This window comes from Notolabrus celidotus, chromosome 11, assembly GCF_009762535.1.
Source record: "Notolabrus celidotus isolate fNotCel1 chromosome 11, fNotCel1.pri, whole genome shotgun sequence".
In the NCBI taxonomy this organism is placed as follows: Eukaryota; Metazoa; Chordata; class Actinopteri; order Labriformes; family Labridae; genus Notolabrus; species Notolabrus celidotus.
In genome coordinates, this window is record NC_048282.1 from 34,752,666 (window position 1) to 34,778,539 (window position 25,874).

The 25,874-nt window shown below is 43.1% G+C and overlaps 1 protein-coding gene and 1 long non-coding RNA gene across 2 annotated transcripts in view; both read left to right on the forward strand.

Moving 5' to 3' along the window:
- Nucleotides 1-18,672, forward strand: part of fam120c (family with sequence similarity 120C) — a 40,491-nt gene extending 21,819 nt beyond the window's left edge. Inside the window, exons 8-17 of the mRNA XM_034694910.1 lie at nt 1,545-1,707; nt 1,801-1,884; nt 3,114-3,285; nt 5,508-5,757; nt 7,327-7,441; nt 9,625-9,834; nt 10,289-10,532; nt 12,408-12,543; nt 12,630-12,693; nt 12,788-18,672. Of these exons, the coding sequence (XP_034550801.1) occupies nt 1,545-1,707; nt 1,801-1,884; nt 3,114-3,285; nt 5,508-5,757; nt 7,327-7,441; nt 9,625-9,834; nt 10,289-10,532; nt 12,408-12,543; nt 12,630-12,693; nt 12,788-13,045 (1,696 nt within the window). The 3' untranslated portion in view covers nt 13,046-18,672. The remainder of the gene's footprint in view (nt 1-1,544; nt 1,708-1,800; nt 1,885-3,113; nt 3,286-5,507; nt 5,758-7,326; nt 7,442-9,624; nt 9,835-10,288; nt 10,533-12,407; nt 12,544-12,629; nt 12,694-12,787) is intronic.
- Nucleotides 18,673-20,114: 1,442 nt separating this feature from the next.
- On the forward strand, nt 20,115-24,332 carry LOC117821724. The gene is made up of 2 exons (XR_004633025.1): nt 20,115-20,377; nt 22,417-24,332. It is a non-coding gene; the product is annotated as an uncharacterized LOC117821724 (long non-coding RNA).
- Nucleotides 24,333-25,874: the final 1,542 nt, after the last annotated feature.

Sequence of the window (25,874 nt, forward strand, 5' to 3'; positions counted from 1 at the left end):
AAGTTGATAAACTGACACAGTGGAGGCGGGGCCAAACCATTTAAAATCGTATACACAAGACACAAATTTAAAAACAATTAAAAATTCTCAAAGCTCAAAAGATGATGTTTCTCCAGTATCCTGCAGTGGTGATATTTTATTGATTTTATGTCCAGTATTTTTAAGGTTTGTTTACACAGAGTGAAGTGAAATGTCATAAGGTATAGATTATTTGATTAATTGATAAATTAATATTTGTCAAAACACTTCAGATACAACAACAACACCTTAAAGGACTTTAAGGATTTGTCATTCTGAGACTAAAGCTTCTTAAAGTAGACAAACATGATTCACAAATCATGGAATAAGGTAGATTTTTGTTTATTCTACAAGTGAGCATCCCTTCCCTTCACTAACAAGTTAAATAAATAATGCATAAGTACCAAACATTCACTCACATGTAGTTCAGGGGGTAAAGTCCCTAGTTCAGGGGTAAAGTCCCCAGTTCAGGTGGTAAGGTTCCTAGTTCAGGGGTAAAGTTCCTAGTTCAGGGGTAAAGTTCCTAGTTCAGGGGTAAAGTTCCCAGTTCAGGGGTAAAGTCCCCAGTTCAGGGTTAAAGTTCCTAGTTCAAGGGTAAAGTCCCTAGTTCAGGGGTAAAGTTCCTAGTTCAGGGGTAAAGTCCCCAGTTCAGGGGTAAAGTTCCTAGTTCAGGGGTAATGTTCCTAGTTCAGGGGTTAAGTCCCCAGTTCAGGGGTAAAGTTCCTAGTTCAGGGGTAAAGTTCCTAGTTCAGGGGTAAAGTTCCTAGTTCAGGGGTAAAGTTCCCAGTTCAGGGGTAAAGTCCCCAGTTCAGGGTTAAAGTTCCTAGTTCAAGGGTAAAGTCCCTAGTTCAGGGGTAAAGTCCCTAGTTCAGGGGTAAAGTCCCCAGTTCAGGTGGTAAGGTTCCTAGTTCAGGGGTAAAGTTCCTAGTTCCGGGGTAAAGTCCCCAGTTCAGGTGGTAAGGTTCCTAGTTCAGGGGTAAAGTCCCTAGTTCAGGGGTAAAGTCCCTAGTTCAGGGGTAAAGTTCCTAGTTCAGGGGTAAAGTCCCTAGTTCAGGGGTAAAGTTCCTAGTTCAGGGGTAAAGTCCCCAGTTCAGGGGTAAAGCTCCTAGTTCCGGGGTAAAGTTCCTGCGTCGAAAAGCGCCTATTGGTACCAGAATGCACTTAGTTTGATCCTCCAGATGAGCACTGTCTGCAGCAGCTCTGTGTCACAGACACCTGTAGACCGGCTGACTTTTTGTCAACAAGCTTACCGTGTAGAGTAGCCAGCTGCAGCTTAGTGTTTCAGGGATTACAGCTTCTGAGGAGGAGGACTGAGCTGCAAGAAAAACAATAAACCGGAAATCCTCGTGTGATTTTTAACCATCCCAAAATATCCAGAATTAAAGGTTTAATGTTCAAAACGAGCTTCTGTGAATGTGTGTGAAGAAGCGCGGCCTCTGCAGAAACTCTGTTGTGATGTAAACACATGTGCAGACATGATGAGCACCACACCAGGTGACTGAACAACCCCCTCCTGTCCCTTTCAGCCATTTGACGGACAAGCCCTCGCGGTGGGAGGATCCTGCTGGAAGGGGGGGCTCTGCCTCTGGAGACGCTTCCCAAGGCAACGGGAGCGGGTCAAACATTCCGTCACTGTTGTCTATGGCGACGCGGAGTCACATGGACATAACCACGCCCCCTCTGCCTCAGGTAAGGAGACACCTTTCTCCTGTATGGATGAACATCATGATTCCTGTGGAGAAGTTTCACTCCGTCACAGTGCTGCTTGTGTTTCTATCACAGGTCAGTGCCGAGGTTCTTCGTGTAGCCGAGCACAGACACAGAAGAGGATTGATGTACCCACAGATTTTCCACATATTGACCAAGGTAAACACACTTTTACATCACGTGGACGAAGATACACATCTACCCTATAATTTTTGTGCAGATGTGAGACATTACGGCTTCTAACCCTCCTGAATGTGCTCTAAAACAACATCAGCTCCCCACAGACCTCCACATCTGGCTCTTTTTGTTTGCTTAGTTCAATCAATCAATCTTTATTTATACAGCGCCAAATCACAACAAGCGTTATCTGATGATTCCTTCCAAACAGAGCAGGTCTAGACCGTACTCTATGTTCTATTATTAACAAAGACCCAAACATCAAGACAGGATAAGATCCAGTCCCATCTTCAAGACAGGACTCAGTCTGATCTCATCTTAATCCACCATGAGCAGAGCACTTTGCAGCATTTAGCAAGTTACAGTGGCAAGGACAAACTTCCTTTAACAGGCAGAAACCTCCAGCAGGACCAGACTCATGTTAGACACACATCTGCTGAGACCATGTTGGAGAGAGAAATAGAGGGAGATTAAGAGAGAGAGATGATGGTGGTGAGAGGGATAGTAGTAGTTGTAGCAGCTGGAGTCTGGCACATCCACAGCAGCAGAGATCCAGAGGAACCTATGAGTCAAGGGAGCTCAGGGACTCCAGAAAGGTCTATGGTTAGTAACTTTAATGGGACAGGAAGAGGTAAAGTGAGTGACAAGCAGAGAGAGGAGAGAGAGGGAAAGACAGGATCCCAGTGTGTCAGTCTAAGCCTATAGCATCATAACTAAGAGCTGGTCCAAGCCTGATCCAGCTCTAACTATAAGCTTTATCAAAAAGGAAAGTTTGAAGCCTACTCTTAAAAGTGGAGAGGGTGTCTGCCTCCCGGACCCTGACTGATAGATGATTCAAAAGGAGAGGAGCCTGATAGCTCAGGGCTCGACCTCCCATACTACTTTTAGAGATGTAATGGTCTGGTTTGCATCAGTAGGAAACTATTAATATGACGTAAACTGTGGAGGCTGTTTGGAGGATTTCTATTATTGAACTTTTTTTTTTTTTGCTTTGATTGTTCTCTGATGCTCCCTGATGATAAGTGTGAAAAGATGGTATCCTCAGCTGTGAGCAAATGAAACAAATGTTAAGTTTTGTTTTCTAAAGTAAGTCTCATTTAAATGTTTAATTTGTTGGTCTTCAGAGAAGTTCTTGTCTGGAGCTCCTGGTCCTGGCTTTGATCCCTCCTCTTGTTTTCTTCATCCTTACCTCTCCCTTCCCCCCTCCTCAGGGAGAGATGAAGATGCCAGTGTGTATAGAGGATGAGTGTAACTCTGAGCTGCCGCCTGCCTCTCTGCTGTTCCGAGCTGCCAGACAGTACGCGTACGGCGTCCTCTTCAGTCTGGCTGAAACACACCGCCGCCTGGAGAGGCTCGCTCTCCGCAAGAGGGCCCCTCTGGAAGGTCAGTTCTTGTGCTGAGAGGAGAAATTCAATAAGGGGGATACAGTATTTGGATTGTACATGCACTCATGTTTATTATAAGACTGTAAGCAGAAAATAAGCTGAAGTAGGGCTGGGCGATAATTCGATAACGTTCATTATAGCGATATAATTTTTCTCAATATAAATAAAATAAATGATCGATAAAAATTTGATATAAATACACCTGCAATTACACCCCCCAACCACTGGAAAGGGGGGCGCTAATGAGCCTTAAACACTAGTTGCCGCCTAACATTAGACAGAAGAAGAAGGCGGCATTGAACAGCCAATCATGTCTCAGGGTGAGAGGTAGGCGGGGCTTACTCTGAAGAAAACTCAAAACCTACCAGCTCAAAGCAGAGTCGTTATTCTGACACTGAGTCGACTCTGTGTTAACTGTTAACTTCATACACTTCATTAAATATACTTTCAGGATGAAGGTAAAGGAAGAGCAGAGAGACAAGTTCTGCTGTGATTTCAGACACATTTAATGTCCACCGCAACCGTAGGACAACTGAAGACTGAATGACAGTGATGCATTCACTGCACTATGGGAAACAACACCACCCTGCATGTAACCCTTAGTGACCTTAAAGGGGAGAGCACAACTCAAAATAATACTCTATATACTGATACACAGTTTACAATTTGATATATCTTTGTTGTAAATTTAAATAAAAGTATCCAAATTATCTCAACTTGAGAAAAATAAGAATCTATAAACTAAAACTTCACAAAAATCTGCTCTTACATTAAAGACCTGCTTCCTGTTAGCACCGTCAGAAATGAAGGATTCAAGAAGCTCATCAGAAAACTAAATAAAACTGTTTCCAACTTTCACTCAGGAGCAAAAATCAGCCTTTGAATTTGAATGAAATGATGATTTGATATTTATCGTGATAAATCTTGATATCGACTGATGTGAAAAATTGTATCATGATAACATATTTTGCAATATCGCCCAGCTCTAGGTTCAAAGCTTGCAAACACTGTGACTATAAGTCTTTCTTTCCTACACAGAGGAGCTGTTTCGTTTTAATGTGATAACATAATTTTGAATATTGCCCAGCACTAAGCTGAAGGCTGGAGATGAATTTATGACAGGGTGAGAGTTCTAACTTTGAAACTAAAATGTGTGTTTGATTGCCATCTGAGCTCTGAACCCTTTTTTACCTGACGTCCTGTAGCTTTAAGAGATGTTTGTCTGTGTTTAATGGCTCCCAGACTTTAAATTAATGGTCAAATTACCCTGCAGTCTATGAAAAGAGTGTTTGATATCAGCTGTGCTCACAGATGAAGCTCTCTGCAGCACCGCTGCGTGCAGAATGCCAGCTTCACGTTTCAGCTTTCTGGGAAGTGATCTGAAAACCAGCTGGTGGTTTTTAAAACCACAACTTTTTGCTTCGTGCTTGAAGACGGTACTGGACTGAAAAGTAGCATCAATAAATGATGCTGCTGCCAGCTAGGAGCTGTCTGTAGTTGAATCGCTGTGCTTCTGTTTGAGCTGTGTTTACAGGGCGATGCTGCAGCAGCAGACACTCTGTGGCGCAGACTTTAACTTCCTGAGACTGTCTGGAAATGTGATATTTTTACAAATGAAGAACAAATGTGTCAAAAGGGGAGGGAGTCAAGTCAGTGGCAGCTTCTCTGCAGGTGTGCCGAGCTGAAACTTGTGGGCAGAGGAGTTAATGTTGCACGTTTAGAGAACGTGTTTGTGGCTACAAAAACCTCCGACCACGAGCATGTGACCAATAATCTGACTCATACGTGTCAGTAAAAATCTAAAGGTGGACGACACATCACAAGACTGAGGGAGGCACTTATTCAATGTTTGTATCTTTGAACTTTCCTCCAAGAGGGAATTAATTCTTGCCCTATTCAGGTATAAATCACATGATTACAGATGGCTGCTCTCCATACCTGTTGCAGGGTCCTGTTACGGTGGGTACAGGTCATTTAATAAATCCAGGTGTCATCAGTCCATTCCTTTTGGTGGAGGTTACAAATATGAAAGTCTCTACCCTGAGAGAGGTCTGTCCAGCTCATCACAGACTTCTCCTGAAACTGAAGGCTTCAAGGTCACCACATTAATATCCCCAGCCTGCTCCTGAAACACCTTCACAGTCTCCTCTAATGATGTGTTGAATGTACGCACACGCTCACCTCCAGGCTCCTCCCCCCCCCTCCCCCTCTGTGTTTCAGTTCCTCCGGTGATCGTGAAAGAGTGGAGCAGCGGTAAAGCCAAGTCAGCCCTGACCCCGGAGCTGGTTCCCGCCTTGTGTTTCCGGGAGTGGACCTGCCCCAACCTACGGCGGCTGTGGTTAGGTCGAGCCAGCGAGGACCGCTCCAGGAGAACCAGGGCCTTCCTGGCCTGCCTACGCTCTGACTGCCCAGCCCTCCTCAACCCAGCTCAGGTCCCACAGCATCTGCTGCTCATGTGCTGCGTGCTCAGGTACGACGAGCCCCGCCACACCACTCGATAGCACCACTTTTATCTTTAAAGATTAGACGAACAGCGGGGGGAAACATGGATGTCCGGCGGTTGACCACTAATGTTTTCGTCTCGTCATCGTCTCGTTAAAGGTGACATATCATGCAAAATTCAGCTTTTTAATGATTCTCTACCTGAAATATGTGTCCCTGTCTACAAACCCCCTGAAAATGAAAATAATCCATTCTGCCCCTGTTCTGATTTCTCCACCTTTCTGTAAATGTGTGATGAAACGAGCCGTTTCAGTTTTCAGTGTTTTTCATACGTCACAACGCCATCCGGTCTGTAACAGGAAGTCAGAGCTCGGAGCTTGTTCAGCCCATAGACTGTATAAAATACAACTCAACCCCTCCTCTGTTTTTCATTCCCTGCACACATATGTGCTAACAAGGAGCTTAGGAGGGAGGCATGCTAGTTGTAGGCTGTCTTAATAAACACAAAGGTCGGTTTTACTCCCCACGTCTGCAGATTTGAAGATCTAGTGGATGATTTTTATTTTTCATGGATAAGTGCTAGCGCTAGTTAGCATAGCCACATAGCTACATGTTTTGTAGCTGTGTACCAAGACACACGTCTACATACTGACAAATAAAACAACAAGAAACACTAAATCTGTGACCAATGGTTCAGAAAGGTCCTGCTACAGGCGCCTCTCCGTCAGGATCAGATTCTGGATCAAATTCAGAGGGTTGAAGTAACGCCGGTCTGCTAGCAGCCGTGTATCTTCAGACAACATGTAAACATTAGATCAACGTGCTGGAGAGCCGAGGCCACATCCACTTCCTGAGGGGGCGTGGTCAGAGAGAAAACAGCCTGTTCTGAGCAGGGCTGAAAAAGAGGGCTTTTCAGGCAGACCAAAATCTGATTTCAAAGTGTTTTTTTGAGCATAAACTTTAAAGACATGTTTTGGGGACCTCTTAGACCAATATATGTTGATGAAAGAGAACGTAATATGTCACCTGTAACAGAATCAAAACATACGTTCGTCTGAGTTTTTATTATCAGTGATGCACGTTAGCTCGTCATAGTCTCGTTTTTCGTTATTAAAAAATGAGTCATTGACGAACATTTATTGTCATAATGAACAACACTGCTTCCATGTGGGCAGGTGGAAGGGCAGGGAGCTCCCAGAACAGTGCCATACCGCCAAATTCCACTCATTGCATGCAGATAATGAATTACTGACGTTCAGCAGAACACACATGTAGCTCTTCTTTTATTATTTATAACATCTACCTCACTGTGTGAAATCATCCCTGTCTGCCTGACATGACGTGCCAGCTGCAGACAGCTGTTCCTAAGGTGACATTGGGACTGAAGGGTCAGGCTGAATGTTGCTGCTCGTGTTTGTCGCCGCTGGCTGACATTCACTGACCACGGAGCCCTTCAGCATCCTGACTTTATCATTTAATGTGACCCCCCAGAGCAAAGGGGGTCCGAGTCCCTGTCCTGTTGTTCTCTTTTTATGTTCCAGCTCACTGGCACTCTCCATTTTATGGTGTTAACTACAGACTTCTCTCTCTCTCTCAGGTATATGATGCAGTGGCCTGGTGGAAGGATCCTTCAGAGACATGAGCTGGATGCCTTTCTGGCTCAGGCCGTTTCTAGTCAACTCTACGAACCTGACCAGCTACAAGAGCTCAAGGTACGACCTCAGCCGTCTGCCTCACATGGTCTGATAATTATTTATCAATACAAAGATGACTCTGGACACCGTGCTCTCTGGACACCGTGCTCTCTGGACACCATGCTCTCTGTAGTCCTGGTCTGGGCTCGACTCTTTCCCTTTGTGCAGTCAGATTTGAAGTGCAGAAATATCAGATGAACAGGACTAAATCAAAAACCTGAGCGTGTGTACTCACTCAAATCAACACCTTCTGATTTTCATTAGCTCATGCAGTGAGGAACAGAGTGCTGGCTCCATGTCATTCATTATCCCGCTGCTTTATTCAGGGTATGAATGGATTCTTGCATGTGAAAGAATTCCTCTCAGATCAGTGTCTCCCCCAGAATCTGGATCAGAGTGTCCGTTTATTAATCCTTTAATGACGACTTCTTTCGCTTGGATGGAAAAAAAATCCCAGAACAGTCGATGTAGTTTGTAAATGTGTTAGATCCCCGCTTCAAAATGCACACTACCAGTCAAATGTTTGGAAACACCTTCGCATTCAAGGGTTTGTATTTATTTAAAATATTTGAAACACTGTAGATTAATACTGAAGACATCCAAACTGAGTGCCCCATGTCAAAAAAGAAGAAAAGGGGAGTTCCTGGGAATGCAAACTAGTTTAGTTTTTATTAAGATTTCAAAATATCCTCATCAGATATTTAATGATGGTCTAAAGACGTTTATGAGGGATGCATCCGGCTGAAAGTCTCCAGTTAACAGGGTCGCTGTTTAAACCAAAACACCGGCCAATCTCTGCCACGGCTTTTTGAGTTCAAAAGGATTTTAAAGCCGTGTTGAAACTTCTTTGCTACTCGCGCTTATCTCCTCTCACGTGTTGATTCATTCTTTGCTTTTTACATGTTTTTAACCGCAGGAGCAAAACTTTCACTTTTTTCATGTTTTTCTGCTTTTGGAGAACAATTTCATATTTGAGGAAAATTAATTTTTTTGACAGGCTCCTGGGTCAACTTTTTTGTCACATTTTTTTTGTCAACTTTTTTTTTTGCAAAAAAAAATATTTTTTCAAACATTTTTTTTTCAAACATTTTTTTTTCCAAACATTTTATTTTTCAAACTTTTTTTTTTTTCAAACTTTTTTTTCAAAACTTTTTTAAAACAACTTTTTTGTCACTTTTTTTTTTTTTTTTTTTTTGTCACATTTTTTATGTCACTATTTTGTCAATGGTCGCCGTTTAAACCAAAGCACGAGCCGATCTCTGCCACGGCTTTTTGAGTTCAAAAGGATTTTAAAGCCGTGTTGAAACGTCTTTGCTACTCGCGCTTGGTGTCATCTGTGATGAATGGCATTCCTCTTTGTTTTACTGCCCTCTACTGGTCTGGTGGTGTAGTGCATTTACTCTTTTTTTTCTCCATACTTCACTGGCCTGATTTGCACAATCTACCCGGGACTTCAGCCCGCGGTCGAAACGCAGACAACAATGGGGGCACAGGAACCTTTTAGTTCAGGGTAAAGTAGTCCAGGGGGCTAACAGACCCCGGAACTCTTGGTCGAAATGCACCTAAAGACACATTTAAAAACACACGAAAGCAAAGCAAACCTTTCAAAACAACATTAAACATATTTCACTGATGTGTTATTAAAATTCAAAAGACAATATATTCAAATTTACTTTAAAGCATGTATGCAAAGTTTTCATGCAAACAAATGAGTCATTAAACATGCTGCACTTTTTTTAAAACACTAGTTTCCGCTTCAGCAAAACCTCTTAACATCTGTCTCCAGCCTGGAGTCTGGATCAGCCTGCAGGCTCAGACCGGAGGATCACAGAGGCCTTTATGGACAGTTAGGTGTTACAAATGATCCGATGTACAGCGCTGTAAGTCATGATGAAACTTCTACACTGTGAGAGTAACAGGATACCAGTGTACAGAATCTAAATACATCATCAGGCTTGAATACAAAATGTTCTGCTCACAGAGACGGGATTAAAGCGTCCTTAAACTCAAGCAGCGATGCAGATCTTTTTACACTCTTGAGACTAATTTGAGTCGTTTTCGTGTTACAATCAGAATTAGCTTGGAAGTGTCTGATGTGCGCGCCCACGTACCATGTGTCTGAGACATCATTATTCACAGCTCTTCTGCACCGACTCTTATTCATGCTCTGATTTCTACCTTTGTGTGTTTTCTGCCCTCAGGTGGAGAAGGTGGATGCCCGGGGCGTGCAGCTGGCCTCTCTCTTTATGGCCGGTGTTGACACGGCGCTGTTCATTAATGACGTGTGTGGCCAGCCGTTGCCTTGGGAGCACTGCTGTCCCTGGGGCTTCTTTGACGGCAAACTGTTCCAGAGCAAACTGGCCCGGGCCGCTCGAGACCGGGCCGCCCTGCTGGACATGTGTGAGGGGCAGGTATGGAACCGAGTGTGTGAGTGTGTGAGTGTGTGTGTGTGTGTGTATGTGTGTGTGTGTGAGGACGTGTTGCAGTGAGATGATCTGCAGATAACCTGGGATTTAATGGACTTATGTATGCCTTTACACCAAACATCATTTACTTATCAGAGATAACTTAAGGATGCTAAATTCTGAGTTTCATATGCAGTTTAGTGTTAACAGCCTTAAAACTTAAATTGAATGCCATCATCATCAGGCACTCATTTTCTGTTCATACAGTCTGTAGGCATGTTAGCTGTGTAGTAGCCTGTTAGCTCATAATGCTAAAAGTCTGTAAAGGCTGATCAACACTTGTCAAATTTTACGTTGACCATATGAACGCTGGTTGCCGTCTCCTCTGATCCTCTCAGGCTGTGTGTGTGTGTGTTTGTTTTGGTGTTCAGTATCAGTCTCGTGTGTTTCCACCCTGCAGGAGGAGCTGGTGTCCAAGGTGGAGAAGATGCGTCAAGCAATCCTCGAGGGCATCAACCTCTCTCGCCCTCCTCCTCCTCCTCCTCCTCTTCCACCTCCTGCCTTCCTCCCTCCACCCATGGTGCCCCCTTTCTACCCCATGCCTCCACTCTACCCACCCCGCCCCATGGGCGGCATGCCTCCTCATCATCACCACCCGCATCATCCACATCACCCAGCCCAGCACAGACCCAGAGCCTTCCCAGGTACTCAGACACTCTGAAGCTGACTTTAATAAGATAAGATGAGATAAGATATCCTTTATTCGTCCCACAGCGGGGAGATTGAAGTGTTACAGCAAAGCAGACAGTGCAAAACAGTACAAAGCAAACAAGAGCATATATAATTTCAATTATTAAAAAGTTATTAGCAATTAAAATTAAAGAAGTAAAAATAAGTATATCTTACAACATATATGTAACACAACTAAATAAGTACATTTACAAATATTTCCAAAACCAGTGACTCAGTGAAAAATGTGCACAGACTTGTAACATAAGTATAAACAATGTACAGAACAGAACTGGGAAGATGGGTAGAAAGACTTATTGCACATGTAAGAAGAGAGGGATGAACTGGATTGGGGAAATAATAATAATAATAAATAATAATAAATAATCTTCTATTGTTTATTTATTTATTTAAGCAGACTGGTCCCATTGAGTTAAAAACATCTCCTTATTAGTGTTATAGTCAAGACCACATTAACCGAGACCAAGACATGTCCAAGACCAGAGTGAACTGAGACCAAGACAAGACCAAGACATTTAGGGATCGAGACCGAGTCAAGACGAAGACCATATATATGAATGAAAAATCATCATGAGAGTTAACAAAATAAAAGACTTCTGTTTATTCGATTTAAGTTTGCTTTAAATACAATTGACAGCAACAACCACGGTTTGGTTTTGTGTTTGTTGCCGTTCTCTGAGTGTGCCTCCAGAGTTTGTTATTCAATGTTTATTTATTACTTAATTAAACGTCTTAGCAGACATCTCTGGTCACGGCATACACAGTCTCTCCTCCTGTCGTCTGTCTCCATTCATTAATGCATGAGTGCAGGGGGCGTGTCACTCACCGTAGCACCGGGAAAGTCGTGGGCGTAACATTCATGGGAAAATCCGTCCAGTCCGAGACCGAGACAAGACTGAGTAAAAATGCTTTAAATTCCGAGACAAGACCAAGACCTTAAATAAGCGGTCTCAAGACCAAGACCGGTCTCGAGTTCTACAACACTACTCCTTATCAAGGGAGACCTGAGTGAGACAGTCAGCAGCATGGGAACACAAAGCTACAGATGCAGACACACACAGAACCAAAGTACAATTCACAAGCACAACATTTGTCTCTGAGAGAGTAAAAACAGCGACATTCTAAAGAATCTGCTTCATTTTAGAACATTTCATGACACCAGCTCCTTCAGTCTCAAGTTATTCTGCAGCAACTTCCATTCTGAGGTGCAGAAAACTAAATAATTTGGAACAGAAAGCATAAAAAAAGTCTTGAGAGTGTGATAAATACTGCCCTTCAGTGTTCTGTGTGATACTTTTAGTGGGTGTAAACTCGTCTTTGTTTTTCTCTAATGCCACAACGTACACTGCATCCACACTCAGGGTTTGAATCAGTTTTTGGGGCCGATGAAAAGCTGGATAAACTCAGAAGTACCTGACTAACATGATGAAACAGTTCAAGGAGCACAGAGTGAAACAAAGAAGTAACATGAAGAACAGAGTTTGCTGTCTGATAGTTTAATTGGCGCTGACAGCGTGAGGTCATGGTGAGATCGCTTCTGCAGGGAGACAGGTTGGCAGTCTGGCACCTTCTAAAAACATCAAGTGTATCACGCTTCTCTCAGGGTGTGAAAGAAACACCATGAACTATGAAGATGTAAATATAGCGAGTGTTTGAAGACTTAAAAAAAGATAGCTGTCAGTAGGAACAGTTCATATCTCGACCTCTCCTGTACTTACTGTAAGAAACTCTACTGAGGACGATGGTAATAAACACAGTGTACTTTAGATATGTAGTTAAGATCTGCTGACTCTACTTCTCTGTATTCACTTCTCGTCTTCTGTCTTCAGGCATCCAGTCCATCCCTCCTCAGGGGGGCAAACTGGAGATAGCCGGCATGGTTGTGGGCCAGTGGGCCGGGAACAAACCAATCCGTGGGAGAGGGGGGTTCAACATGCAGGTGGTGTCGGTGGGAGCAGGGAAAGGGTGAGCGCACAGAATTATCTCACATGAAATCTGTGATCGAGACCTTAGGCTGACGACATCTGAACATGTCTCTGTTTGTATCACAGGAGAGGTAAAGAGATTCCAGCGAAAGTGAAGGCGGTGAAAAAGGCACCAGCCAACAGATCACAGGTATGACACTTGCATCATCAGACTGCCTCACACTCCCTGTTTTTTTGGGGGGATTTATTGTTAAGCATCTGTCTGTCTGTCTCTCCTCCTGCAGACGTCGTCCTCTCCCACATCCAGCAGCCCCCCAAAGCCGTCAGAGGAGGCGGGCTCCACGCCAGAGGTTGCCACTCAGCAGCTGAACGGCAGCTCAGCAGCGTCCGCCATCGGCCAGCCTTTGGAGCTGGCCCCCCTGGTCCAGCCAATCCCGTGTGCCTTAGCCAGCAGAGACAACCAATCAGAGGGGGTGGAAGTGGAGGACCCCTGTTGCCTTGACGACTGCCCGTCAGACGGAGCACTACAGAAGGAGGAGTGATGGCGTCCCTCCCAGGATGCACTGCTCTGAGAGAGTTCTCTGTGTTCGACTGCCTTTCCCTGTTTTTGTAGCCCTGCCTGCTAGCTGTGACATCATCACATGGAGCAGGAAGCGACGCGGGGCTCCTCCTCGCCTCCTCGCTGCTCCATGTGATCGGCTCCAGCAGTTAGCCGTTACTTCCTTTTTAGTTTCTCATGTGGTTTTACATTGTTTATGAAGAGAGGTTTTTCTCCATGAGTCTGTAAGCGCCCCACTCCTAAAAGAATCCTAAATGCCTCCCTCCCGCACTCAGAGTAAAAATAAGCTTGAAGCCCCGCCCCTTCCATTACGACCCGCCACTCAAAGAGCCCCCTTCCCCTTAAGTATGGGTATCTGTACAGTTTGAAATTGTTGTTGTGTTTTTGATGGTCCCTTTGTTTGAATCTCTGCACACAGATGTAAAAGCTTGTGGTTACGGTGACAGATTGGATGTGGTTGTGCGTTGATGCGGTTTGTTGCCATAGCCTTCACGTTGAGAGGTTTGTCCCACACGACATCCAGAGACGTTCAAAGTCTGACTCTGGATGTGAGTGACGCGCCGTTTTTTTTTGTTTCTGTGCAGTGACCCTCGTCCCCTAAAGTCTGCAGGCGAGCAGCGCTGCCTAACACACCGTGTTAGCACTCCCCCTTATTGATTGATTGGTTGGTTGATTATCTACAACAGGAGCACTTCCGCACCACCAAGGTATTAGCGTGCTATCTTACTTTGACCTATGTAGCAAAGCCTAGTGCTCAGCTGTGCTAAGAACCCCCGTGAATTTATGCACCTTATGCCCCGTCGTATGCAAGATGTTCCCCCGCTCCTAAAAAAAAAAAAAGTGCATTATTTTATTATCCTCCCCTTCCCCTCGCCCCTTTCTCCAAAAGCTTTGATTGTATCCTCCCAACAGAAGCACTTAATGTTGTATTTAACTAAAAGGAATTTGAACAAGCCCCTATACAGGCGAATTGACCGTGTGTGAGGGGCGTGCCCTGCGCATAAATGAATCCTTATAACATGTAGAGCTACATTTAAAGGTAGAGATCTATTTGAGAGACGTCAGAATGTGAACAGAGTGGTTTCAGACAAAGAAGCACTTTGTTTTAAAAAATGTTTAACCACACTGGACTGTCCTCTACCAGCTGATAAAGAAATGATAAACTCTTGAAGCACCTTCTGGAGTTAAGGCCAAAAAGAAAAGAAAAATGCTGCCCAGCAAAAAGATGGAAACGAATGGTGAGGGTTGGGGTGACTGCTGCCTGGCAGAGTTCCCCTCAGACTGGCCTCACACGTTCATCAAGAACCTTGAAATGAAGCTGAAACGAGTCCTGAGACTCAGGAAATCCTTTCAGATTTCTACAAAGTTATTTCCAAAGTGTATTTTAAAAAAAAGGCTGACCGCTCAGGCAGCCAGTGATATATATATAAAGGGGGTTTGGCAACAAAGCCTCAAAGATTCCTCCACCCTCTGGTGGTGATTAAGCAACCGTTGCCACAACAATAGCCCAACATACAGAGCTGCTGGCCCTGCACAGCTCAGGTGTGTCACTTTATAGACCAGCAGGAAGCACTTACCGGCCCCGAAGCCCCCCTGCCGAGCACGGCGGCGGAGGCTTCAGCGGGTCGGATCACATGACAGGAGAGAGAGAGGCCTCGTGGCAGACCCCAGTGTGCCGCTCACAATCCTGAGACTTCTACGAAAAATGAATTGTTTTATTAGAGCACTTATGTTTGTAGAGACAGAGATGTGTCCCCCACAATAGGTTTCATCTTACTCCGGAAATGCAACTTTAGCACAACTGCGAATGAAAAAGAGCAGTGGAGCGACAGATTACTGCCCGAGAGATGCTGGCCATGAACATATAAAACTCTTACTGAAAAGAAGAGGCTGAGACGAGCTCACGTGTAAAAACAGTCAACAAGAAGCACCTTATTTTCTTACTATGTTGATGACTTGTGCTCAGTCGTGTGCCACAGAATTGACATGGATAATAAAGCTCTTATGAAAATGCCGCTTTTGAAGGACAAAACCCTGACTATATATGTAAGTGTTAGTCGTGTCAGACATCCCCTCAGTTATGAACAGACCATTACAGTGAAACGCTGATCGTTCACCCCAGCCGAGAGCGTAGGCCTACGCTCGGCGTCGCAGGGCTGGGGCTGCCGTCTCTTACACCGACACCAAATGAAATCCGATGTTCGGACTCGTTAGCCGTTATTGGTAGGGATTACGCATACGCACGTGTGCTGTAGGTGTTCGTAGGTTAAGAGTAGGAACCAGCGTCAGGATTAACACAGGACTGTAATACACAGACACCAAGACTAGGCTAGAGATTATAGCTCCACTGGCCGAAATACTAAGTCTAGAATTACTAGGAGTCATATACTTAACTGCTTTCAACTTTTGACATTAGTACAAATGTGTATTGCAACAGTACATTGTTAGAAGATGGCTTTTATTCTGCAGCGAGCCAGAGTGTGATTCGGTATAACAATGCCCTCTCTCTCGATTCGCTCGCCAGATAACAGTTACACACACACACGCACACACACACACACACACACACACACACACACACACGAAAAACAGGCGTTCAGTTGCATTTGTTACCAGCAGCATTCTCTCTGCTTTTGTGCTGAAGTGATTTTGTGCAGTTTCAGTTCCCAGTGGAGTGGTCGTCGGTTCATCAGAGATCATTTTTTTGGTAACACATTCGACTGACTCCGCATTTTCAAGATTGCATGGAGGGATTTAAAGACATACATGTTAAAGAGGCGTAACAACCAACACGTAAACGCTCACACACACACACACACACACATACACACACACCACACAGATACATAGATGTTAAACCCTGAGTTACACAGTAGCTAGTATGGAAAAAAAAATCAAACACAATACATGATGTAGTGTCCCTCTCTTGTCCTTGTCTGTTTTAGTTCGATAGATATTTGATCAGTGATTTTTTATGCTTGTTATCCTAACTTCCCGCCCACCTCCTGCTATGACACTTTCTCTCGCCTCTGCGTTCCCAAAACTGTTCATTCACTTCTTTTCTCTGCCTCCTCTTTAGAGTACATCCAATCATAAACACACACACACACACACAGACGTAAACACACACACACACAGCAGACACGAATAAACCCAAACATCGTACACACAGATTAACCGCCCTCTCCCTCTTCTGTATTTCAGTTCTCTCTTTCACTCTCCCCTCTCTGCCTCTCCTGTAGCCCCTTAGGACTGTTTCTATTGGCCGTTTTCTCTTTGGGCTGCCCCGCCCCCTTTAATCAACCCGACTAACAGTAAAGGTTATATTAACGTTGATAATCAGTTTCTGTATGTATCTAGCCAGAGTCTGGAAAAAAAAATCTGAAAAAAAAAAATCAAAACGGTTTTATTCAATTGTGCAAATGTGTTTTTCTTACTATTTTTAATGTTATTACATCTTTAATCTAATCCTTCTACCATTGCTTCAGTTAGTACTGAAATACGCTTAGCCAACCTAGAGATTTGAACTGTAATGATTGCGATTTTCCTTACCTGTATTTTATATGGCATCTTTAGACCACCGTTTATTCTGTACGTTAAGTAAATATTGCCCGTTTCGTTCGAATTGAAAATTGTCGTCTGCACTATGTTTGATTCTCATAATATCCCTGATAACGATATTTGTGGTCGACTCATTATAATCAATCTAAGCTGAGCTCTGCGCCCTTGCACAAAGCAGCGAAACATCTCTTGTAAACACCTGAGAACCAAAGTACACCCAACATCCCCTTTTACCCCACATTAAAGCCCCTGAAGCCCCGCCCCCAAAGCCCCCCTATATGTCGACGGTTCGCCCCCTCCCCCCCCCCCCGAGTAACAAGTTTTCTGATGAGTATGAGTATATATATAATGACATTACAGCACGTGTGATATATTTGACAAGTCTGTGAGGTAACGGTGTTTTTGTACACTGTGGTTGTTGTGGAGATGCAGACAGACAGGGAAGAAGAACGGAAGTGTGTTTTGCGTTGACAGCGAAGAAGCTGTTTAGTTGCTCGGTTGTTACTTCTCCGCTGACTGAGTCGAGGCTGTGTGAACCACTGACTTCAGATCTACACTCATACACAGGAAAGAAAATGAAAAAAAACGACACCTGACAAACACGCTTTCAGTCATTCTGGGGTTTTGGCGCCCTCTTTTGCATTTTATTTTACACGTTCTTGTTGTGCTCTCCAACTTTGCCTTTTAACTTCCCAGACTCAGCTTGATAGAGCAATGTACTGTAACTGAGTCTCTTTATGTGTGGGCACAGAGGCGGTTGATGGATGGCGGATGGATTTTCCTCCAAACACTCGTCTGAGATTCTCAACAGAAGTTGGCCAGTGGGTCCAAGAAATTCATAAAAGCTGGGAGCTAGAAATTTTTCTGTTTCATCTGCAACCTTTTCTTAAAGGCTCAGCTTTTTGAGTGGTTGCATGTCTTCAGTGCTGCAATGACTTGGCCATGCACAGATTCATCAGTTCAAAGAAAAAAACAAGTGAATAAATCAATTCAATCAAAATTCATGTTTCAATTCATTCTTGAAAATTCAGTTTTCAAGCAAGAACGCTGAATATCAGTTTGTTTCAGTGTCTAAAATGAGATGATTTATGCTTTTCTTAACGTGTGAGAATAATCTGATTGTCTTTGAAATATTTCATTGACAATTCAAGATTTTTTATAAATTTTTAGATGGTACAGATCAACTTTGTATCATTGCAACTTTAAAAGACGGGCTTAGAGCCGATTTAAAAGTCTTAAAAGACGAATGTTTAACACCCCTAAAATCTCAGCTGACGTGTCTGGAGGAAAATTCAAGCTGCGACTGATGAACAATAAAAACATCCTGCCTCACTGCCTACACCACTGGGAAGCGTCTCCTAAGAGCTTGACAATGTAAAGAGAACCAAAAGTCCCAGAATAGAACGACTATGTACTATGTAGTGTTGTAGAAGTCAAACAGTGTTATCGTCTGTCATTCAGAATGTGGAAGGAATCATCGTTGTGTTGTACCTGTTCTGATGTATTTGCAGGATTCTCACAGCATTTTGTCCAGTTTGAAAAAAAAAAAAAAGGTTCCCTATTCTGTCTGTCTCTCTCTACACTGCCACTCCCCCCCTCAAAAGCCCCCCAAGCTCCAGTATAATCCCCCTCCCTCCCCTGTTGCTGAGTCCTAGTGAGGGGCTCCAGTTGTCTCAAGTCAGCCACAAGTGTACCAATGCATGTACTCCATTCAGTACCCAGGGCCGCCCAAAACTACCTGTGCAGCGAAAAGGGTTAAAATTTATCCATAATACTATTGTTATAGAAATATTATCATCATCATTATTGCTGTTATAATTATGGTTGGTATAATTTGTCATCATTGTTAGCATTATGGAAGCACCAGACGGAGGAAAGACAAGAAAAAAGAAAGCTTTTTTTTTTAATTGTCTGGCTGTTGGTGGTCTGATCTCACAGAGGGAGGGGAGGAAAGGTTCAGAAAGAGACAAAGATGGCAGTCATGTTTGTACTGGTTGGGAAATGACTTACAGTGCTGAAATAAAATTTATTCTTTTAGTAAAAAAAGTATTTCTTGTGTCGAGCGTCATGATTTTTAGATTAGGGGAGAGAAATGCTGATTATTTAAAGGGCTAAAGGAACTGAAAACATTACTGCAAGAAGTTAAATGATGAAATACAAAGAAATAGTTCAACATTTTGATTGTTTACGTGTTTGATTTGAGTTAGATCAGAAGAATGGCGCAGGATTAGGGCCACTGGAAAAAGAAAGGATGGCGGATGAGAAAAAAAATAATGTATTAAGGTGTTTTTTTTCTTTATATTATTTTCTATTATAATCAGAATTCTAACTTTATTCTCAGAATTTAATTTAAAGGTAACTTATCATGCAAAATGGACTTTTTAATGGTTCTCTACCTGAAATATGTGTCCCTGTCTACAAACCCCCCAAAATGAAAAGAATCCATTCTGCCCCTGTTCTGATTTCTCCACCTTTCTGTAAATGTGTGCTGAAACCCGCCGTTTCAGTTTTCAGTGTTTATCTTACGTCACAACGACATCCGGTCTGTAACAGGAAGTCAGAGCTCGGAGCTTGTTCAGCCCATAGACTGTATAAAATTCAACTCAACCCCTCCTCCGTTTTTCATTCCCTGCACACGTGTGTGCTAACAAGGAGTTTAGGAGGGAGGCATGCTAGTTGTAGGCTGTCTTAATAAACACAAAGGTCGGTTTTACTCCCCACGTCTGCAGATTTGAAGATCTAGTGGATGATTTTTATTTATCATGGAAAAGTGCTAGCGCTAGTTAGCATAGCCACATACCTACATGTTCGTAGCCGTGTACCAAGACACACGTCGACATACTGACAAATAAAACAACAAGAAACACTAAATCTGTGACCAATCCTTCAGAAAGGTCCTGCTGCAGGCGCCTCTCCGTCAGGATCAGATTCTGGATCAGATTCAGAGGGTTGAAGTAACGCGGGTCTGTGAGCAGCCAACATGTAAACATTAGATCAAAGTGCTGGACAGCCGAGGCCACACCCACTTCCCGAGGGGGCGTGGTCAGAGAGCTCATTCTGATTTAAAGGCACAGACACAGAAAACAGCCTGTTCTGAGCAGGGCTGAAAAAGAGGGGTTTTCAAGCAGACCAGAATCTGATTTCAAAGTGTTTTTTTGAGCATAAACTTTAAGACATGTTTTGGGGACTTCTTAGACCAATATATTTTGATGAAAAGAGCATAATATGTCACCTTTAATATTTATTTTTCTGGTATCTATCCGATGTTATTTTATCAATTCTATTTTTCTGATTTTATTTTATTTTTCTGATTTTATTTTATTGATTTAATCGTCATTATTTTATTTTTTATTAAGTAGTTTCCATCATTTCCCTCTCCACTTTAACCTCTTACTGTTGCTTCCTGTCTCTCTGTTGTTTTGTGAAGCACTTTGGGAACAGTCAAAATGGCGTCCTCTGCCGGCCAACCGTCGGTCCTTCACCTCCGTCCTCTGTCTGTTACGCGCACGATGACGTAGGCAGGCCTCCTCACTCAGAGGGCGGTCACGTGATCTTTGGCGTGGTGAAGCGAGGCATCGAAACATCTCGCTGCGTTCCTTTCCCTCTGAAAGCTCTGCGGGGTGTTGGAGCCTTCCTCCCCCACCTCCAGGTGAACCTTTTCTCTCCCGGGGATCACGCGGAGGACTCAGGTGTCCAACCGGCTTGCGGGGACACGCGCCCCGGACGGAGGACGTGACAGCAGCCGGACTGAGAGGTCGAAAAACCGCCAAATCAAGCTAGCTGTCAGCTAGCTGCTGTACACTGTGGGGGCTAACGAGCTAACTCTCCTCCATGGAGCTGCATTAAGGAGCTCAATTACTACAAGTTTTCTTTCTTACAAATATCAAACTGTTCTAATGTTAACAGAAGCTTTACTGTGTTAGCTTTAATGCTCATGGAGACTAGCTTAACAAGCAGACATGATGCTCAGGTTAGCCTTGTAGCCTCACCTGATACAGAGGATGTTAGCAGTCTGTGCAGGATGGTAGATTGATTTTTAGATATGCTTGAATGAGGGAAGAAAGTTAGTCATGTCGTGTCTTCTTATAGTGTTTCTGCTTCTTCTCTAAGGCAGGGGATCTCAGACTGTTCAGCCTGCGACCCCCAAAATCTAGGTGCCAAAGACCTGCGACCCCCCCCACTGTCCCTCACAGTGATTTAATGTGGCTTCATTTAGCTAGTCTGCAGAGAATCAGCCTAATATATGAGACTGTGTTTCCTGATGCTTTTGATAATTAACTGTTCACTAACACTAAACTTAGGAGTCATCTGGCAAAAAGAAAGGCAGAAAACTCATTACACTTTATATTTTCAAGGTTTTATTTCAAGTTAAGCTACTATTTTTGTCTATTTTTTACTCTAATGGGTAAAATGTACTATTTTTAGTTACCTTTAAAAAAAATATTCTGGAAGACATCTCACGACCCTCCATTTCTTTTTTGAGACCCACACCTTGGCAACCCCTGGAGGGTCGCGACACACAAATGGGGGGCAGTGAGAAGTCTTCCAGAATGTTATATATTTTTTTAAAGTTGTCTAAAATGAGTACATTTTAACCATTATAGTAAAAAAATATTGACAAATAGTAGCTTAACTTGAAATAAAACCTTGAAAATATAAAATGTAATGAGTTCTCTGCCTTTCTTTTTGCCAGATGATTCCTAAGTATAGAGTTGGTGAACAGTTAATTATCTAAAGCATCAGTAGCAGCAGGTTAATTCATAACGGCACAGGAAACACAGACACATGCTCATACAGGTAGGGTCATTTTCTGCAGACCAGCTAAATGAAGCCACATTAAATCACTTTGAGGGACAGTGGAGGTGGCGACTCTTTGGCACCTTTATTTTGGGGGTCGTGGGCTGAAAAGTTTGGGAACGACTGATCTGCAGTGCAGACCCTCCTCAAGGACAGGGAGCATGTTAGGAAGTAGGCTCCATCATTTTCGGGGATTGGTCCCCTCCTCTTTAAAGTCTCTGACTGATGTCCTTGAGATGGATGTGACATCTGCAGGGATGGGGACTCTTTACAGTCCATAATCTGTTACATTTTAAATATTTGGACCTAACATTTATATCTGTAAGCACTGTAATGCACAGAAGCCCTATGTGGACATGTATCCGTACACTTCATTCACTCCAGCTTCCTGTCACAAGTTAATTTCTGTGTTCTTGAGTTCTCGGCTTGAAAGCTGGGGTTGGTAATCAGATTTACATCCACTTTTTGTTATATTGGTTAAAATGATCTTTATGTCCCGATGGCGATCAATACATAATGTGTTCTTAAAAAAGAGGTAAAAAAAAGCTGCTATCTACAGCCGGAGTAAACCTGTGAAAACACCAACCAATCCCTGCCATCAGGAGCCAAATGATGAAACCAATCAAATCCCGTCCAAGCCCTGAGGAAATGCTACATTCAAATTCATGCTAGTTTTCCGTGACTACCAACCCTAGCTTTAACCACTTCGAGATACGGCTGGGGTCGTTGGTATCTGGCGTTGTTATTTTGGGAGTCGTGAGCTGAAAAGTTTGGGAACCCTTGACTTAGTGATTCACCCATGGGCTGTATAAATAATGGACGTTGTATCCCTGACGTCACGCATCTGTTGCTGAAGTTTTGAGGTCAAGCGGCGGCGGCCATATTGCTGCTGTTGTGCGGTTGTAACGATTTTGTACCAGGCTGTAAACATGTTTATTTCTGCTGTAAAGATCAGCTTCTTTAAATTGGTGTGTATGTGGTTTCCTGTACTTCCAGAGCCAGCCTCAAGAGGATCCTCGATGAACTGCAGTTTTTAGCACCTCTGCATTGGACTCATATTTTTAGACCGGAGGTTGCCGCTTGGATTCACCTCACTCTGTCACATGCATTCAACGTTTTATTTGTAACGAATGTTTATCTGTCGGCAAACGGAGCGACATCCACAGCTCTCAATATATCACCAAGTATTTAATCTGTCATCTTGTCTTGAATAAGCTGACTCATTCACAAACAGCACATCACTGTTCAGTGGAAACTTGGCACTAATGCCTGACAGCTTGTTTGTGGTTGTGTTTCTGTGTGTGTTGTGTTTTCACGTTTTTTGATTCGGACGTCAGAGGAGAAGAAGAAGACTGGGAGCTGTGGGATGAGGTAGTAGTTTGTATAGTTTTAGGATCACACCAGATCTGGGAGATAACTATACAGCCTACTGTCTTTCTCACAGCAACCAAGCCATCACCTTCATACATGACGGAGACCGCCCAGCCTATCCGCATACTGTGTTCAGTTGCCACGGTGACTGAAGCCTCTGTTGCTGACCAACGGTGGTCCTGGATTACATCATGAGCACAGGATTCACTTTGCCGGGTGTCACCAGTCTCTTGTTGTCTCTTGTGTGTTGACAAACGGGACACATTTCAGGAAACATCACCTGCATGAGTCATGACTGATCTGAGTCCCTGCAGCGTCACGTCTGCAGCCACAGGAGGACGACGACCTGTGAGCGTGACGATGTTTGTAGCTGCGCCGTGGTGAGGTAGTAAGTTGTGTTGTTGTGGGGTGTGGGATATTACGACCCCTATTTTGGAGATACAACTATACAACTTACTGCCTTCCACAGTGTGGCAGCTTGATGCACATGCTCTCCTATTTTTAAAGCCACCTCGTAGGTGCCGCTCTCACTTCTTAAAGATTGTGTGTTGCATGATTTGTTGTCTTTATTTTGTTATAGCCACCTCAGATTATTGATGTGCTGTTAGAAGAACTGTACGGGGAATAAAATAGCAGACAGATTCCATGAGTTGTTCTCTAGAGTTGACCATGACTTCTTGTTTTTCCAACAATAAGTCTTAATCTGAGAATGAGACTGAGGAAAACAAAAAAAATCTCACATTTTAGAGCTCTATTAGAAAAAGAGCTGGAGCTTCTGGCTCAAACCATACTTTCATTTTTTATTTTTTTACATTTTAAGCTTAAATTATACATATTTTGTGGCTGATTAAACATACTGTTACGTGCCTGCAAGCTGCATGACATGCAGGTCAGAGGTCATGGACAGGAACACTAACAAAAAGAAACTTAAAACCCTCAAATACAAACAGATGTAAGGCCTTTGGGGTCTAAAAGGTGGAGTGGAGGTGTAAAGCTCCACAGCCACCCACTAATTCTACTACAAAGAGTAGACAAACTAATGAACAAGCCTAAACCAACTAATATAATCTGCAAAAACCTCTCCTGGGAGATCAATCCTCTTTTTAATTATCCCTTTGCCACCCTCCCTCCCTCCACATCCACAAACATACACACTCTCTCACAACACACTCTTCAAACAAAACCCAGAGGTAACAATTGAAGGTGTTGTCTTCTCTGTTGCAAACACCTAACTGAGGGAAAGGAGCTCCCTTTATTGAGCAGCCAGGCTGATGAGCTCAAGCTGGGTGCAATGAGGGCAGGTGCTCTCAATGATGGGCTCGTTAGGAGCCCTGGAGGTCTCAGACTACCTCCATCTGTAACACGTACAAAAAGATGAATTACATCTCTAACCCCCTCCTTTTTTAACCCTCATCCATTCACCTGTAAACTGTTAAATTTGTCCCTGAATTCTTGATGATTAAAATCAGTTTTAGATCTTTGGATGTTTTTAAATGTATTTTTGTCCACATTATAAGCACCAATAAAGCATACATTTCATATTCTGCTGTTGTATATGTCCTTTGTGATATATATAAGTACAAATTAATCTTTGTCAATCATAAATGTGAGTTTCTTTAACAGTTATTAAAGTCTAAACAGCTCCTAAAACCTCCTGCAGCCCCTCTTTCGTGTCTTCAGGAGCATCAGTTGGTCGCCTCAGCTGACCCTGGTGAGCGGGAAAGCCGCTCTGATTGGACAGCATCCCTCAGGCTCAGCCAATCAGACGGTACTATGAGGGGGGCGTTCCCTGAGACGCCCATCCATTGGTCAAATCAGAAGAAACGGGGCGGGGCTAAGACGCTCTTCCGCTTTTCATTACCCACGCTGTAATCAAAGAGGGTTAAAATGAAAGACCTCTCACTCCGTGGGTTTTTACAAAGCTATTTATAATAATGGAAACATTTGAACAGATTTAGGTATAAAACCGTCATTTCTTTCCAGATGTGTTTATCTGTTAGAAGAGATTTGAGCTGAAATACACTTATTTAGTACTTTTCTTGCAGCATTTAAATTAAAGTAGATTAAAAGCAGTAAAGACGAAAATCAAGGCAGAGCAATGTCCATTTTTCGGTGATATGCCATAAATAAAAAGGGTAATTAAGAGAACATAAGGTAGGATCACATATTAATTAGTTAAAATGATCACCTTAACTTATCTGCATTTGAAAGTTACAGTTTGATCTAAGCGTGTTTCATATTAAAGAATAATAAAGCTGCAAACAAGAGCAAATTACATTTTTTAGAAGGATTTCACTTTTTATTTCACCACTGGTGCCAAGCAATGTGAATATCAGTGTAAGTCTGCCTAATACATAGTATTTTTAAGATATGATAAGTTCATACTTTGTTGATCCCTGCCAGGACATTTGGTTGAAGAAGAATAAGGGGAGAATAATGACAGAGTACAAATAATTTTCAAAATTTAAAAAGATGGAGTGCCGTTTGCCAAGCAGTCTAAGGGTGCGCCCCCTATACAGAGGCTAAAACCCTTGTCCCAGAGGCCGTTGGTTTTTATGTATTGTTATTCTGTTGTATTTATGTATTTATTTATTGTTTAGTGTTTTCACAGTTGGTATGTTGTAAGGTGACCTTGAGTGACCAGAAAGGTGCCTATAAATAAAATGTATTATTTAAAATTAGTATATTATAATATAAGATTCAATTAAAGCCGCAAGCGGCGATGATCGGGCCCTCGCACACCTGCAGCCACCACCCATGTGAGCCACCGCCACATGTAAACCACCGCCTGATATAAGCCAAGCAAGATCTGAGAGTATATACCGCCTGTGTCCCTTCGGTGGTGCAAATGTTCCAAGTTTTTGGCAGATTACCAAGAAAACCTTCAAATTTGACAGTCTGCCATGCCCACAATTTTGGTTGGAACAGAATGCCCCTAATAATTTTAGATCGTCAATGTGTCTGCTATTGAATGTGCCTTGTTGGGACTGAAATAGAGAAAAGCCCAAGGAGGAGATCTCAAAAGTATGCACCCTTATTTGGGCGTCATTCTTCACATTCAAAGCTGTATATGCATTTGATGC